At 43.6% G+C, this 17926-nt stretch overlaps 1 protein-coding gene across 1 annotated transcript in view; it reads left to right on the forward strand.

Annotated features, from left to right (window-relative positions):
- The first annotated feature begins 245 nt into the window (after positions 1-245).
- ITPA (inosine triphosphatase) overlaps positions 246-17926 on the forward strand; it is a 31274-nt gene continuing 13593 nt past the window's right edge. Inside the window, exons 1-6 of the mRNA XM_040360126.1 lie at positions 246-397; positions 5036-5093; positions 5178-5242; positions 9786-9859; positions 14312-14343; positions 14662-14777. Coding sequence (XP_040216060.1) covers positions 335-397; positions 5036-5093; positions 5178-5242; positions 9786-9859; positions 14312-14343; positions 14662-14777 — 408 coding nt within the window. The 5' untranslated portion in view covers positions 246-334. The remainder of the gene's footprint in view (positions 398-5035; positions 5094-5177; positions 5243-9785; positions 9860-14311; positions 14344-14661; positions 14778-17926) is intronic.

The following is a 17926-nucleotide window of genomic DNA, read 5'->3' on the forward strand; positions in this document are numbered from 1 at the left end:
GAAAAAGACATTGGTCCAGCCTAACGGTGTATAGAACGGCGCTCTTGTTTGTTTCATTGCGGTGTGCTGTTGGGTTACAGCGACACCTTGTGGTAGTTTATATTTATAGCGTTTTTTAGGTCTGCAGTCAATTACTATTCTAGTGTACGGAAACAGCAGCCGCCTGTACTACAAGTACTTCTGGGTCACGGTGTCTTCCTTCTTGCTTGTGATTGGTGGGAAGGACTGTGCAGGGGGCGGGGAAGGACTGTGCAGGGGGCGGGGAAGGAGGAGGAGTTTGCCGCAGCCGGTTGCATGTTCCTAGATCCGATCGTGTGCTCCAATATACACATCAATGGCTGCAGGGAGTGTTAGAAGCGTCGTGTTTGTGACCGGCAATGCCAAGAAGCTGGAAGAGGTAGAGTATAGAGGAGAGCATTGATCACACAATCTATAGTGATGGGAATGATTGTATCCCCAGTGCTGGGCGGAATCTGTCACTGGCATCCCCGCCCACTTCTTCTGGAAATGCTAGCAGACTGGCTGTCATCCTGATCCCATGGCTTCAATAACTTCTGACATGGAATAAGTCCTCAGATCACCTCCAATGGGGGTGTGACAGTCCTGACTTCAACTACTGAACACATGGCGGGCGCTGGGAGGATTAGCGCTGATGTGTAGATTTCAGGGTTTCACGTTGTTTACTTCTTTTATGTGAATTACATTAACCACTTGGGTCCTGGAAGGTTTAGGACACGGCAATTTTTTTTTAACTGACAATTGCGCGGTCGTGCGACGTTGTACCCAGACAAAATTGATGTCCTTATTTTTTTCCCACAAATAGAGCTTTCTTTTGGTGGTATTTGATCACCTCTGCGGTTTTTATTTTTTGCACTATAAACCACATTATTATTATTTTATAATGGTTTTTGGTTAAAAAAATCCCAATAAGTGTATATTGATTGGCTTGCGTTAAAGTTATATAGCCAGATTCAGAGAGACTTACGGCGATGTATCAGTAGATACGCCGTCGTAAGTCCGAATGTGCGCCATTGTATCTTTAAGCGTATTCTGGAAACCAGATACGCCTGAATTTGGCCAAGATACGACCGACGTAAGTCTCCTATGCCGTCGTATCTTGGGTGCATATTTACGCTGGCCGCAAGGGGCGCTTCCGTTGATTTACGTGTCAAATATGTAAATGAGCTAGATACGCCGATTCACGAACGTACTTGCGCCCGTCGCTGTAATCTACGTCATTTACATAAGGCGTTTTTCTGGCGTAAAGTTAAACAACCAAAAAGCTGGTCTAAGTTGTTTAGGGCAGTGGTCATCAACCCTGTCCTGCAGGGCCCACTAACAGGCCAGGTTTGCAAGATAACTGAAATACATCACAGCTGATATCATTTGCTCCTCGGTGATTGCAGTATTCTAGACTGCATCTCCCCCAAGGTAATACATAAAACTTGGCCTGTTAGTGGGCCCTGCAGGACAGGGTTGATGACCACTGGTTTAGGGTATGGACGTCGGAAGTGCCGTCGGATTTTACGTCGTTTACGTAAGTCGTACGCGAATGGGGCTGGGCGTAAGTGAGGTTTCACGTCGTACGCATTGTGACGTTGTATCGTAGGGAGTATTTGCGACGTGATTCTGAGCATGCGCGCGTATGCGCCGTTCGTTCGGCCATGCATTCACATGGGGTCACGATTCATTTGAATACAACACGCCCACTGCCTTGCTACTTTGGCTTACGCCGGCCCATTTACGTTACGCCGGCGTACATATGGGAGCAAGTGCTTTGTGAATACAGTACTTGCCTCTCAATGTTACGTCGGCGTAGCGCATATGAGATGCGCTACGCCTAACTAAAGATACGCCCGTCTCTCTGAATCTGGCTAATAGTGTCTACAAACTATGGGATATATTTATGGACTTTTTTTTTTCTTATTGTTTTTGGTGGAAATCAGCAATTTTTTTTTTTGGGGGGGGGGGGGGGGATTGCGGCGGGCAAATCTGACACTAAGTGACACTCAGGGCTTTTTTTTCTCAAACAATAGGTGCTGGAACTTAACCACGACGCCACAAAACCCCTCCCCCTACAGACACCCTCCAAATCACATCAAATAGTGGGTGTGGTCAGTCAAATTTCACAAACAGTAGGAGAGTCTTAAAGGGGCATTAAATACCAGGATTGCATTACATACAGAGTGCAGAGCTGTCACTTGTAAACACAGAAACCAGACTTCTGTGTTTACAAGTGATTGTGGTGAGCAGGCACCAAATGGTCTAAGTCAGAGGTGGTGGAACTGAGTTCCACCAAGTTCCCCCTGAAAAAAAGCCCTGGTGACACCCCTTACCGTGGTGGCCAGTGAGAAGAATGCCCCATATAGTGGTGACCAATGGGAAGAATGCCCAATACAGTGGTGGGAAGAATGCCACATACATTGGTGGCCAGTGGTAAGAATGGTTCCATGAAACAGGACAGAAGTTACAAGCGAGGATGAATTTTCAAAGACATGCCATCAAGGAACATTAAAGGAGTTGTAAAGGTTCAAATATTAAAAAAATAACAAACAAACATGTCATACTTGCCTCCACAGTACAGCTCATTTTGCACAGAGTGGCCCCGATCCTCATCTTCTGGGGTCCCTCGGTGGCTGTCTCAGGCTCCTCCCCGCAAGAGCAATCCCCCTTCATGGGAAGCTCTCTCCCAAAGGGGTTAGCTTGCGGGGGCGCTCCCGTGATACAGCCGGAGGCTATAGCTGCCGACTGTATCACTCGGCCCCGCCCCCAGGCGTGCCACATCATTGATTAGATTGCTAGCAGCGCAGCCATTGGCTCCCGCTGCTGTCAATCTCCAATGAAGAGCCGAGAACAGCCTAAAGATGGTGGAGTAGCCAGCGCGTTCACGATACAGGACTTTTGAGGGCTCAGGTAAATAAACCGGGGAGCTTGTAAGCATCGGATGTTTTTTCACCTTGATGCATAGGATGCATTAAGGTGAAAAAACGTGAAGCTTTACAACCCCTTTAAAGAAGATGAGTTCTGCACACCTGTGGGAAATCATTTCTCACAACCAGACCACACTATAGAAGACCTTAAAGGGTAAGTTTACTTTTACAAAAAAATCTGTAAGGTTAACACTGGACCCCCTTTCCCCCATCCACCCCCTGTCCCGCTATACCGGATCCTGCATTTACCCGTTGTGAGACATCGGATCACCGCTTTACCAGTATGGGGATTTTAAATCCCAGCGGCTTAATCCCCTATACCAGGGGTCTCCAAAGTTTTCAAACAAAGAGCCAGTTTATTGTCCTTCAGACTTTAGGAGAGATGGATTGTGGCCAGCTGGGGGCAGGAAATGTCCCGGGCTCGGCATCAGTGATAATAAATATGGCCTCAGGGTTGGTGGTCAATAGGAGGAGTAGTGCCCCTATTAGGAGGAATATTATCCCATCATTGTTATCAGTGGAAGAAATAGTGCCACAGCGTTGGTGTCAGTGGGAGGAATGGTGCTTCATCATTGGTGCCAATGGCAGGACCTATGCCTCACTGTTAGTGCCAGTGAAAGTAATAGTGACCCAAGGACTGGATAAAGGCTAGCAAAGGGCCAGTTTGGAGACCCCTGCCCTAAATGTACCTCTCGGCGTGTACGGATAGGAGGCATTCTAATTGGTCGGCGGCATCACATGAACGGTGTTAACCAATCCGAACCCGCTTAGCCCATCCTGTCAGCATCGAAGAAGAGTTGAGAAAGCCGCTACGATTTCAAATCTCTGGACCGGTAAAACGTTGATCCAAAGTCTCACAGAGGAAGAACTTGGAACTCAGTATAGCGAGGCTGGGGAGGGGGGTGCAGTTTAAGTTCACCTTAGGGTCCTTTCACACGGAGCGGACCGTTTCTGTGTCTGCTCCGTGTGTCCGCCAAAGCTCAGCGGGCATCATCCTTCATCCTCACTGAGCTGTCGGCGGATAGGGCGGTCCCCGCACACAGTGCAGAGACCGCCCTGTCTCTGCTCCGCACTCCCCTATGGGGGATCGGATGCAGATGGACCGTCTGTCCGTCTGCATCCGATCCGTTCCGCCGGACGGAAGAAAAATAGGGTTTCTTCCGTTCGCAAAAGCGGATCCCGACGGACGCGGACGTTAGCGGATGCTCCATCCGCTAACGGACGCGATCCCATAGGGATTTATTACAAGTCCGTAAACGGACTTGTAATAAGCGGACGAACGGTCCGCTAGTGTGAAAGGACCCTTACAGATTTTCTTTAACGGTGAACTTGCACTTCAATGTTTTAGCTCATAAAGGGAAATTCAAAACTATTCAGGAAAGGAAAACTTTTAAAATAAGAATAATACTTATATTTAGCACAAAAAATAATGGCCTAAATTTCAGATCTTGGTTTCCTTACTCATTATCCACTAGTTTTACGACCCCCCTCTGTGACTATGATATCCCCCCCCCCCCCCAGTCTATAGCTATCCTCTGTCTTATCTCACTAACTCTGCTAGTTTTATTACCTTTGCCATGTGTGTGTTGTGTTTTTTTTTTTCCTTCCCTTCCCCCTTTAGCATAATGTTAAAAAAAAGAGAATCTCTAAAACGTTTGTGAATCAGTACTGCTGGGACCTTGAAGAAGGCTCTGTACCCCATGTGTGTGTGTTACAGGCCCTGATCTTGCACCCCTTTAATTAACTTCAGACCAGGCTTAGAAGCAGTTTAGAAACTTGACTAAAAACTTTTGTGGCAATGTCAATACAAGTACAATACAGTTCCAACCCTAACTGGCTAAGCTGTGGCTGCCCAGGCATACCTTAAAAGAAAGTCCATAATCAGTGTCCTCCAAAAAGTATCACGGACAGTACTCAATTGTTTCTGTCACAAGTGCACCAATAAGGCTGCAATCACCTTAAGCATGATGGCTATAGGAAACTATTGGACCCAATGAGTAACAAAAAAAAAAAATGTATTTAGTTTGTTTCAGTTATCAATTCTGTGGTTGGAACAACTGTAAATTGCCTACATTCTTTCTTCTTTTTTTTTTCTATATACACAGGTTGTCCAGATCCTGGGAGACAAGTTCCCATGTAAATTAGTGGCAAAAAAGATTGATTGTAAGTACCTTTTTTATAGTATGTAGCATTAATGGTGGGATGTCTGTATGTCACATTAATCATTTATTTTTGCTTTTTGTCCAGTGCCCGAGTACCAAGGAGAACCAGATGAAATCTCAATTCAGAAGTGCAAAGAAGCGGCAAAAGAGGTAAGCAGAGGAACAAATAATTCTATAACCTACTGGATGACGTCTTACTTTTTATTCAGAAAGAAGAAAAAAATATTTCTTTAATTAATCTTCTATAATTTGACTTTGTTTTGCAGCTGAACCTGAGGATTTTCATAATGTAGGACATGGAAACGTTGTATAACGTTAATAGTGTGTGTAATAAACTGCTTTAGTTCAAGGCCTTAATCACACCTGCGTATTTTATTGCATGTTGTCTGACAAGAGGTTGCCATTCTTTTCCCTGGGGCCTGTGTGCTGGGAAAAATAGTACATGTGCATTTTTGGCGCATCACCGTGAATTTTTGTCCTACATAGACTTCAGTGAGTGCACACGTGAAAGGCCTGTAACATGCTTTTTTTTTTGTGTGCAGTTTAATACATGACAACAAACCCCACCTTCTAGGAACTCTAAGGCCCCTTTCACACGGGCGTATAGAATTCAGCTTTTAGCTGCGGATAGATGACGTTATCTCAGGGGTTGACAAATTTGCTTGGAATCTAGGAGCCAGCTAAAAAAAAGTTAGGAGCCAGAAAACGCGCCCCGTCCCGACGAGCTTGCGTGCAGAAACGAACACATACGTAAGCAGCGCCTGCATATGTAAACGGTAATTCTAGCCCTAGACCTCCTCTGTAACTCAAAACATGCAACCTGTAGAATTTTTTTAAACAACGCCTATGGAGATTTTAAAGGGTAAAAGTTTGTCGCCGTTCCACGAGCGGACGTAATTTTGAAGCGTGACATGTTGGGTATCAATTTACTCGGCGTAACATTATCTTTCATAATATTTAAAAAAATGGGGATAACTTTACTGTTGTCTTATTTTTTAATTAAAAGAAGTGTAGTTTTTTCCCAAAAAAGTGCGCTTGTAAGACCGCTGCGCAAATACGGCGTGACAGAAAGTATTGCAACGATCGGCATTTTATTCTCTAGGGTGTTAGGATAAAAAATATATATAATGTTTGGGGGTTCTAATTAGAGGGAAGAAGATGGCAGTGAAAATAGTGAAAAATTACATTAGAATTGCTGTTTAACTTGTAATGCTTAAACTTGTAATACCAACGGCCACCACCAGATGGCGCCAGCTTACACATCTGGTGGTAATAACTTGTAATACCAACGGCTTACCACCAGATGGCGCCAGCTCACAAAAAAAAATAGGGCTCTATTTCTAGTCGCCCTGGCGACCGGGATTTGTCGAGCCCTGCGTTATCTACCGCACCTAAACTCACACAATGCTTTCCTCTGGCCCCATCCACACATTGCATTTAGCGATGGTTTCGTTACATTTTGGTTTTGTGCGGTTCGATTTAAAAAAAAAAAAAAAATCTGCGTCCAGGACTGATTTAGCGCAGCTATCTGCACATAACCGCAGATAATCACAGTGACTATTTCACCTGCAGGGAGCAGTGGCAACGAAGAAAGAAAAACAGAAATGGCAAGAATGTTCCACCACAGCTAAACACAGCCGCATGTAAACGTTGTGCAAGTGATCGTGTGCCTGAAGTCTTGGAATTTCAAAATAACAAAACATGCTTTTAACAGCGGCAGAACAGCTGCCCGTGTGAAAGAGGCCTAATGTATTTAACTTTCATTGGCAAAAAAAGGAAAATGCATAAAAATGTGCATCAATATGTGCTATAATGTACAGTGCAGATATTTACAGTCATTTAGGTTAGGTTCACACGTGTGTATCTGCATTGTCCTGTGATTTTTTTTTTTTTTTTTTTAAATATCTTTTTGATGTATTTACAGCGCTTCACTTTTTCCACATTTTGTTGTGTTACAGCCTTATTCCAAAATTGATTAAATTCATTATTTTCCTTTAAAATTCTACAAACAATACCCCATAATGACAACGTGAAAAAAGTTTTTTGAAATCTTTTCAAATGTAATAAAAATAAAAAATTTAGGTATGTACTTAAGTATTCACAGCCTTTGCCACGACGCTCAAAATTGAGCTCAGGTACAACCTGTTTCCACTGATCATCCTTGAGATGTTTCTACAACTTTATTGGAGTCCACCTGTGGTAAATTCAGTTGATTGGACATGATTTGGAAAGGCACACACCTGTCTATATAAGGTCCCACAGTTAACAGTGAATGTCAGAGCACAAACCAAGCCATGAAGTCTAAGGAATTGTCTGTAGACCTCCAAGTAGGGTTGCCACCTCATCCCTTTAAAACAGAACACATATGAATTACACAGGTTCTGAGGCTAATTTAATGCAGGTAAGGCACCAAATAAGTCTAATTACCACCTTAATTAGCCACAGAACCTGTGTAATTAATATGTGTTCTGTTTTTAAAGGGATGAGGTGGCAACCCTACCTCCAAGACAGGATTGTATCGAGGCACAGATCTGGGGAAGGGTACAGAAAATTTCCTGCAGTATTGAAGGTCCCAATGAGCACAGTTGCCTTCATCTGTAAAATGGAAGAAGTTTAGAACCACCAGGACTCTTCCTAAAACTGAGCGATTTGGGGAGAAGGGCCTTTGTCAGGGAGGTGACAGAGCTCCAGCATTTCTCTGTGGAGAGAGGAGAACCTTGCAGAAGAACCATCTCTGCAGCACTCCACCAATAGAATTGTATCGAGGCACAGATCTGGGGAAGGACATAAAAAAATGTCTGTAGAATTGAAGGTTCCAATGAGCACAGTGGCCTCCATCATCCATAAATGGAAGAAGTTTGGAACTACCAGGACTCTTCCTAGAGAGGGCCGCCCGGCCAAATTGAGCGTTCGTGGGAGAAAGGGCTTAGTCAGGGAGGTGACCAAGAACCCAATGGTCACTCTAAAGCACGTACACACGATCGGAAATTCCAACCGAGTGTATGCCTCATCTGAATTTTTTCCAAGGAATTCCATCGAAGGTTAGGTAGATAACATGTTCTCTTTTTTCTCTGATGGAATTCCGATGTAAACTTGGCCGGGCAAAAGCCAGATCTTGTGTACGTGGAATTACAGAGCTCCAGCCTTTCTCTGTGGAGAGAGGAGAACCTTCCTGACAAACAACCATCTCTGCAGAACTCCACCAATCAGGCCTGTATGGTAGAGTGGCCAGACGGAAGCCACTTCTTAGTAAAAGGCACCTTATGGACCATGAGAAACAATTCTCTGGTCTGATGAGGAAAAAAAATTAACTCTTTGGCCTGAATGGGAAGCGCCATGTCTGGAGGAAACCAGGCACCACTCATCACTTGGCTAATACCATCCCTACAGGGAAGCATGGTGATGGCAGCATCATGCTGTGGGAATGTTTTTCGGCAGCAGGAATTGGGAGACTAGTCGGAATCAAGGAAAATTAATGAAGCAAGGTACAGAGACATCCTTGATGAAAACCTGCTCTGGACTTCAGACTGGGGTGAAGGATCATCTTCCAACAGGACAATAACCCTAAGCACACAACCAAGATAACAAAGTAGTGGCTACGGGACAACTCTGTGAATGTCCTTTAGTGTCCCAGCCAGAGCCCAGACTTGAACATCTCTGGAGAGATCTGTAAATGGCTGTGCACCGACGCTTCCCATCCAACCTGATGGATATTGAGAGGTCCTGCAAAGAAGAATGGGAGAAACTGCCAAAAATAGGTGTGCCACGCTTGTAGCATCATACTCAAAAATACTTAAAGCGGAGTTCCGGCCACAATTTCACTTTTTAAATATAAATACCCCTGTAATACACAAGCTTAATGTATTCTAGTAAAGTTAGTCTGTAAACTAAGGTCCGTTTGGTTAGGTTGTTACAGCATTTAGACACTTTATAAAATAGAAATTGACTGGGGCCATCTTAAGTGTGGGCATCATGAAGCCAGACTGTATGACTTCCTGGATTTCAGCCTTGCAGATCTCGCACATGCTCAGTGCTGCACAAGCAGTGTCAGATCAGGTTTCAGCACCTGTGCTGTCCAAGTCACATGATTCTTTGAGACTGGGGAGTGCACAGACTCCTGGAAAGTTACACCCACTACATTCCCAGGAGTCTGTGCAGTGTAGGTTAGGAAGCATTAAGCACCTAGGTGCAGGAAGTGGGAAGATTAACTATTCTGCCTAGCAACAACACTTTCAAGGCATCTAGAAAAAAAAAAAAAAAATTCGTAACGGACTAATGACATTTTTTTAAAACTACTGATGTAATGTTATATTTATGGGTGGAACTCCACTTTAAGCTCTTACTGATAACTGACGCAAGGGCATTAGTAAGAAAATGACCCTGTATTGGTCGTCACTGGAAGTAAAGAATGCCCCTGTATCATTAGTCAAATAGAAATAATAAAAATTGCCCCTGTGCCAGTGGTCAGTGGGAATAAAAAAAAATGCCAGTGCAAAGTAAAAAAATGTCTCTCTATCAGTTGTCAGTAGGAGTAAAAACCACCACTGCATCAGTGGGAGTAGGTTAAATCGGCCCCCCCCCCACCTCCGGGGCATTGGTGTCAGTAATTAAAAACTATTCGCGTAATTTGGTCCATATTCATTGCCTTTAATTCTAATATATGCAAATGCCTTTCTTAATTCATTGTTTTCAGATTGAGGGCCCAGTTATTGTTGAAGACACGTGTTTGTGTTTTAATGCTCTAGGAGGACTTCCAGGTCCTTATATGTAAGTAGAATTTTTATTTTATTTTTCCTTTTTAGTGTGTAAATATTTTGCTTTACCTTTTTAATGTATTTAACAATTTTGACGGAAACCTGTCCTGAGAATATGACAGCAGAGGCCGCTCTTTAATTAGGCGGTCGCCTAAGGCCTCGCACTCACAGGGGCCTCACGGCCGCCTTACTCGCCCAATGCGTTACCCCAGTTTTGAGGGACAGGGGACCTTAACAGACAGCGTTAAGAGCCCTGACTCAGGAGCGGGGCCGCCTGCGTCCCTAACAACCAGTGAATATCGGTGACACCACCCTTTGTGACGTCAATGATCCAGCATGCCCTCAGTCAATGACATCTCAAGGGGACGGGTTCACCAGGTGGCCGCCGCCCCTTAGTTATTAAAGAGCAGGATCTGTGGGCCGCCTTGTTAAAGGGGGCTTTCAGATTCCGATAATCCCCCTGCCCGCAGACCCCCACAACCACCGGCCAGGGTTGTGGGGAAGAGGCTCTTGTCCTTGAATTATTTTTCCCATCGTGGGCGTGAATGGGGCCCCATATCAAGTTTTTGCCTAAGGCCTCACATAGCCGCCTCTGTATGACAGTTGCCATTGCTGTCCTCTTTCTATAAATGCTAGTTCCCTGGCTGTCTCTGAGTTCAGTACTTTGTGTCATGATCTGAATACTAGTCCTGCTCTGTGTCTCAGAATGTTGTAAATACATTGGATTAGCAATACAGCTGGTCAAAATTAGACGTTAAAGTGTTACTAAACCCCAGGACCCTGCATTCAGTATATCTATTTTCCCACAGTACACAGAACATGGAAGTGCAATTATTTTAGGAAAAATAAACTGCTAAATACCTTTTCTCATCAGCAGTTGGAGAAGTCATGTATCAGTGTCTGGTTAAAGCTTGTAGGAGGAGTTTTCAGTCTCCCATGGTTTTCCTATCGGATACATGACTCCTGACCCTCTGTCTGGACAGTGCTGGTCCTGTGCTGATCACATCTACTTTCCCAAGAAAAAAAAACTCTCTAGCAATATACACCAAACTGAGCATGTGCAGACTGTCCCCCAGCCTCTGTACTATCCAGAGATGGTTTGGGGACTCTGGAAAAAGGGGAGGTTCAGAGGAGAAAGGATCAAACAGCCTTTTCAAGCAAGATGCAGGAATAAAGTGGTTCTATATGCAGAAATTTTTATAACTTGATGCATTAAGATAAAAAAAATCCTTCTGCGTGCAGTAGCCCCCCTAATACTTATCTGAGCCCCATCTTAATCCAGCGATGTTGCACGAGAGACTTGGCTGTCCAGGACTCTCCCTCCTGATTGGCTGAGACACTTAGCGGGCGCCATTGGCTCCCACTGCTGTCAATTTTAGATTCCACAGAGTATAACAAGCATGCTTTTACTGCATATACAGACTGATTTTACTGTTGTAGGTTTAGTAACACTTTAACAGTAGAGGCCTCAATATGTTTGTTCAGGTTTTGTTTTAGGAAGAACAGTGGAACTCCAGCCAAAACTTTTTTTTTTTTTTGTAGTGAATTGAGTGGGAAAGTGTTCGCTTTAATTTTTTTTTTTTTTTTTTTTTTTTGACATCTTGAATTTCTTTTTTTTTTTTTTTTTTTTTACTTTCTGTTCCAGAACAGAAAAGTAAAAGATGTTCTCAAAGTTGCCCTTGTGTGTTTTATATTTACACCAAATCTACATAACTATAACAAACAAAAAATAAAGAAAATGAAATACACTCAAGGGAATTATGATACCTTATGTAAGTACCGAACACTGGAAATGTATGTCTATAAGTAGCCTGTCGACCACTCAAAGCGACATAAACCATCACTATTAAAAACATAAATCTGATATGTAATATTATTTATTCGGAGTACCTTTCTTTCAATCAATTTTTTAAATAATTTAATGCAGTTAAAGTTATCAAAGTTATTGAAGCAGAACCAATCTGTATTTGATCACCACAAACTAAAAAGACAATTTATTTTTAATCAAAATTGAATCCCCCATCCATCCATCTATCCATGTCTCAATGTAATATTTTGTTGAGAGCACTTTAAAAAAAATACCCCTCTAGCATTTCTAGCCATGGCCCTTTCGCGTAGATCAGTTTTTTTTCCCCTTGATTTTTTTTTTTTTATTATTTACTTGGGTTATTTATGTGTAGTATTAACATTTGTTTGATGATCTGAATCATTTAAATGTAACAAATATGCAAAAAAAAAAAAAAAATCAGGAAGGGGGTAAATACTTTTTTTTTTATTTTTTTTATTTTTTTACAGCGCTGTACACACTATAGAAGGGTATGCTCTGTTAATTTTTAATTTTGAGATTTACAACCACTTTAAGGTTCTTGCTTTATGGATACAAGGGGGGGGGGGGGTAAGATACAGTAAAACCTTGGTTTGCAAGCATAATTAATTCCAGAAACATGCTTGTAAGCCAAAGCACTTGTATATCAAAGCATTTTTTTAACAGGGTATTAAAGAGAAGAGAGGCACTTCTAAGTTTAGCAACTTATTGCTACACTTATGTTGTATCTTCATTAAATGTAACCATATTGCTACACTTGAAGGCTCCTCTCTTCTCTTTTTATACTCGGTTGTTACTAGGGTTGTCCCGATACCGATACTAGTATCGGGACCGATTCCGAGTATTTGCGGGAGTACTCGTACTCCCGCAAATACCCCCGATACCAAAATAGAATACTTCCCCCCCCCCCGCCGCCGCCGTCGCATCCCGTCGCTACAACGCATCCCGCCGCATTCCCCGCTTGGTTAATACGGGCAGGGAACATTACAGCATTCATTTGAACAGCTGTAGTCTTTCCCGCCCGCCGTGTATAGACACTCCCCCTTGCTCGGGTGAACTGTCCAATCCCGAGCAAGGGGGATTGTCTATACGCAGCGCGGCGCCAATCATTACAGCTGTTCAAAGCTGTAATGTTCCCCGCCCATATTAAGCAGTCGGCGGCAGCGGGGATGCGGCGCGATGAAGGTAAGGGGGACAGGACATGGCTGCATATGGGGAGACCTTGCTGGATGTGGGGGACATTGATGTGGGGGACATTACTGGATACGGGGGACATTACTGGATACGGCGGACATTACTGCATACGGCGGACATTACTACATACGGGGGACATTGCTAGATACGGGGGACATTGCTAGATACGGGGGACATTGCTAGATACGGGGGACATTGCTAGATACGGGGGACATTGCTGCATATGGGGGACAATGCTGGATATTGGGACATTGCTGGATATGGGGGACAATGCTGGATATTGGGACATTGCTGGATATTGGGACATTGCTGGATGTGGGGGACATTGCTGGATGTGGGGGACATTGCTGCATACGGGGGACATTACTGGATACGGCGGACATTACTGGATACGGCGGACATTATTGGATACGGCGGACATTACTGCATACGGCGGACATTACTACATACGGGGGACATTGCTAGATACGGGGGACATTGCTAGATACGGGGGACATTGCTAGATACGGGGGACATTGCTGCATATGGGGGACAATGCTGGATATTGGGACATTGCTGGATATGGGGGACAATGCTGGATGTGGGGGACATTGCTGGATGTGGGGGACATTACTGGATACGGGGACATTACTGGATACGGGGACATTACTGCATACGGGGGACATTACTGCATACGGGGGACATTACTGCATACGGGGGACATTACTGCATACGGGGGACATTACTGCATACGGGGGACATTACTGCATACGGGGGACATTACTGCATACGGGGGACATTGCTGCATACGGGGGACATTGCTGGATGTGGGGGACATTGCTGGATGTGGGGGACATTGCTGGATGTGGGGGACATTGCTGGATGTGGGGGACATTGCTGGATACGGGGGACATTGCTGGATGTGGGGGACATTGCTGGATGTGGGGGACATTGCTGCATACGGGGGACATTGCTGCATACGGGGGACATTGCTGCATACGGGGGACATTGCTGTATGTGGGGGACATTGCTGCATGTGGGGGACATTGCTGGATGTGGGGGACATTGCTGCATACGGGGGACATTGCTGGATGTGGGGGACATTGCTGGATGTGGGGGACATTGCTGCATACGGGGGACATTGCTGGATGTGGGGGACATTGCTGGATATGGGGGGACATGGCTGCATTTGTGGGGGGACATGGCTGCATTTGGGGACACATTTAAAAAAAAGTATCGGTATTCGGTATCGGCGACTACTTGAAAAAAAGTATCGGTACTCGTACTCAGTCCTAAAAAAGTGGTATCGGGACAACCCTAGTTGTTACATGACGCTACTCTTATATCAAGACATCGCTTGTGTATCAAGGCAACATGTATTAAAGAATTTTGCCTGTCTTGCAAAACGCTCTCAAACCAAGGTTTTCATGTAAATGATTACTAATTTAAGCATTTTTTTTTTTTCAGAAAATGGTTTCTTGATAAGCTAAAACCTGAAGGTATGCATCCACTTTTCACAACTTTCATAAATTTGTTTTGTATTTTTAATTACTATTCTTCTTTTTCTTGGGTGGTGGGAGAATGTCTGTCTGTCTGTCTCTGTCCTGTCCCCCCCCCCCTTTTTTTTTTTGTTTTTTCTCCTCTAAAACATATTAGAAGCTGGTTTATGATTCAGCCTTCAAGTATCTTTTAAAAATTGAAACAATTAATTTTGGGTTGAAAATACAGTTAAAATGGCAATTGATTTTATTATTATAATCGTTAAAATGTGTACAATTAGATAAGTATCTAATACTTTCTATTGATTGCATTCACAGGTTTACATCGGATGTTGGCAGGATTCGATGACAAGTCGGCCTATGCCCTCTGCACATTTGCTTACAGCACTGGAAATCCAGATGACCCTGTACTTCTCTTTAGAGGCAAAACCCTGGTGTGTTCATTATCCACTTTTCAAATTTAAAAAATTACTATTTTATAAACTTCTAACCCACCAAAAAAAAATAAAAAATTCTGGGGAAACAGGCTTCTAAAATTTTATGACCCACACTGTGTTTGTTTGATTCATTAAGCCCTGGTTCACACTGGGTACGATTTGGAACGATTTGAGATGCGATTTGACATGTCGGCAATAGCACTGTCCTAATCAGTGCGACGCCGCATCTGCGATTTCAAAAAGTAGTTCCTGTACTACTTTTTGCGATTTCGGGCCGCGATTTACATTAAATTGCGGCCGAAATCGCGGCAAATCGCGGCCGCGAAATCGCGGTAAAATCGCAGCAGTGTGAACCTAGGCTAAATGATTTAAGAAAACGCATTGGGAGAGATGTACTAAAACCGGTGTGCACAGAGTCTGGTGCAGCTGTGCATAGTAACCAATCGGCTTCTAGCTAAATTGAACAAACTGAATTTAGAAGCTGATTGGTTACTATGTACAGCTGCACCAGATTCTGTGTGCACCAGTTAGGAAAATCTCCCTCATGCATTTTCTGAAGGCTGCATTCACACCTGAGTGTAGCGCTTTGCCGCAATTTTACGGCGTTTTTTACAGCGTTTTGCCGCGATATTTGTGCCATTTTTTACCGCGATTTTGGACAGGTCTAGGGTCACCAATGTTAAAAGCAGAAAAACGCCCAAATCTGCCTAAAAAAAAAAAAGTCCCAGAACTTGTTTGAGCTTCAGGCGTTTTGAACTTCTGGCTTCAGGCGTTTTGGAGTGGAGATGTGAACCATCTCCATGGAGAATAATTGATTTTTTTTCCCCTCCAGCGTTTTGTAGCTTCGAGCTTCAAGCTACAAAACGCTCAGGTGTGAATGGGGTCTTAATGATTTGCAGTTAAAGAGGAACTAAAGCTGACCATACACTGTTAGTGTCTTTTTTTTCTTCTTCACCCCCCCCTTTTTTTTTTTTTCAGCCATTAGGCTGATGGAGGAATCGCTCCCACCCAGACATTGTATTCTGACAGCTTTAACCACAGCAAATGTTAACTTAAAATGTAATACATTTGAGAACCTAGTGTATTTCAAAGATCAATAATGCTTCATTCAAAGAGGTGGCAAAAAACAGGCAGATGGACCACTTAGTAAGTGTCATCATTGATTTTAAAATGGGGAGTGCATAGAATGGTACACATGCATGCGTTCAAGTTGTCTTGCAGTGAGACAGAAATAATGCTGCATGCAGAGCTTGGCCAGCATTGAAGCTTTGCAACCGCCTCTGTTGACTTCTATTGTATTTTCCCTTCAAAGCACTAAGTGTGTGTGTGTGTGTGTGTGTGTGTGTGTGTGTGTGTGTGTGTGTGTATATATATATATGTGTATGTGTGTGTGTGTATATGTATGTGTATATATATATATATATATATATATATATATATATATATATATATATATATATATATATATATATATATATATATATATATATATATATATTATAAAAAAAAAGTGTGTGTGTGTTAAAGTGGTAGTTCCCCCTCAAAAAAAATGTTACCCTTAGATTGATGCTCATTTTGTCTAGGGGAATCGAAGCTGTACTTACCGTTGTAGAGAGCGATCTTCTCCTCCGCTTCCGGATATGGGTCTTCGGGAGTGGGCGTTCCTTCTTGATTGACAGGCTTCCGACGGTCGCATCTATCGCGTCACAAGTAGCCGAAAGAAGCCGAACATCGGCGCGGCTCTATACGGCGCCTGCGCACCGACGTTCAGCTACTTTCGGAAAATCGTGACGCGATAGATGCGACCGTCGGAAGCCTGTCGGAAGCCTGTCAATCAAGAAGGAACGCCCATACCCGAAGACCATACCCGGAAGCGGCGGAGAAGATCGCTCTCTACAACGGTAAGTACAGCTTCGATTTTAAAACAACTAGCCGATTCCCCTAGACAAAATGAGCATCAATCTAAGGGTAACAATTTTTTTGAGGGGGAACTACCGCTTTAAGGGCATTACTTGATGGGATTTGAATGAATGGAGATGGACTATATTGTAATGATGGAGATATCCTTGTCACGTGAATTGGACACATATGAACAATGTTGCCAAACCCATGGAAATTGTTTAGGCAATCCTCTAAAATAAGAAATATATGTATGGGTCGGTTGTAAGGTTTAAACCATGGCTAGAGTTCAGATGAACGTGGGGACATTGGTATGTACGAGTGCCTATTGTTGACTGCGTTTTTTTGGGGTTTGTGGTTTTGTATGTCTTGCACCCTTGTGGAAGTGGAGGAGGGGGAGTAGTAGCCATAGAGTATAATTTTGTTGGGGTGAGGGAGGTTTAATATGATTATTCTCTCTTGGGGTCCAGCAATTTGAGTAGTCGGGTAGACTATTCTATCTATTTATCTATAATATAGAAGTGAATATATTTTTGGACTTATCCCAATAATACTATAATCAAGGCCATTGTTTGGGCAAGGGTGTACGTAGTAGGGGTGCTGAATTTAATCGTAGCATCGCGATTCGGGGGTCATCGATGAATGCGACCCCAATAATCGATGTCAGGTGATGTCATCCGGACTTGCCCTTGCCCTGCCCATCCCGGGAGATGCCATTATAATCCATTAAGTGGCCACCGCTGCATGTGCTTTTTAAAATATACAGTGTTTCATACCTGCATTTCTGTCTGTATATTCCACTCATGTGACTGTTCGCTCCGGTCCGCCTCTCACTTCCCACGTCTCTCCTGACGTCAGCCCAGCCTGCCTCTCTTCTGATCTGATAGCTACAGTCGGTGGGTGGGGCTAAGCACTCCCACTGACGTCAGGAGAGAGAACGAGAGGTGAGAGGCGGGTCGGACCGGACAGAGTCACATGAGCGGAATATACAGAGTATACACAGACAGAAATGCAGGTATGAGAAGCTGCATATATTTTAAAAAGCACATACAGCGGTGGCCACTTAATGGATTATAACGGCATTTATTACAAAAGGGGTATTTTAACAGTAGTATGTCTACACCTCCTACATGTGCTCTGTGTTGACATTTCCCCGGCTTCCTGCTTGCACATTCCACGGAGTTAACTCCTAGTGTGCTGGAATGTGCAAACTTGGGACACCAGAGAAATTTCAGCACAGAGACAGT

The sequence above is a fragment of the Rana temporaria genome, chromosome 7 (genome assembly GCF_905171775.1).
Source record: "Rana temporaria chromosome 7, aRanTem1.1, whole genome shotgun sequence".
NCBI lineage: Eukaryota > Metazoa > Chordata > Amphibia > Anura > Ranidae > Rana > Rana temporaria.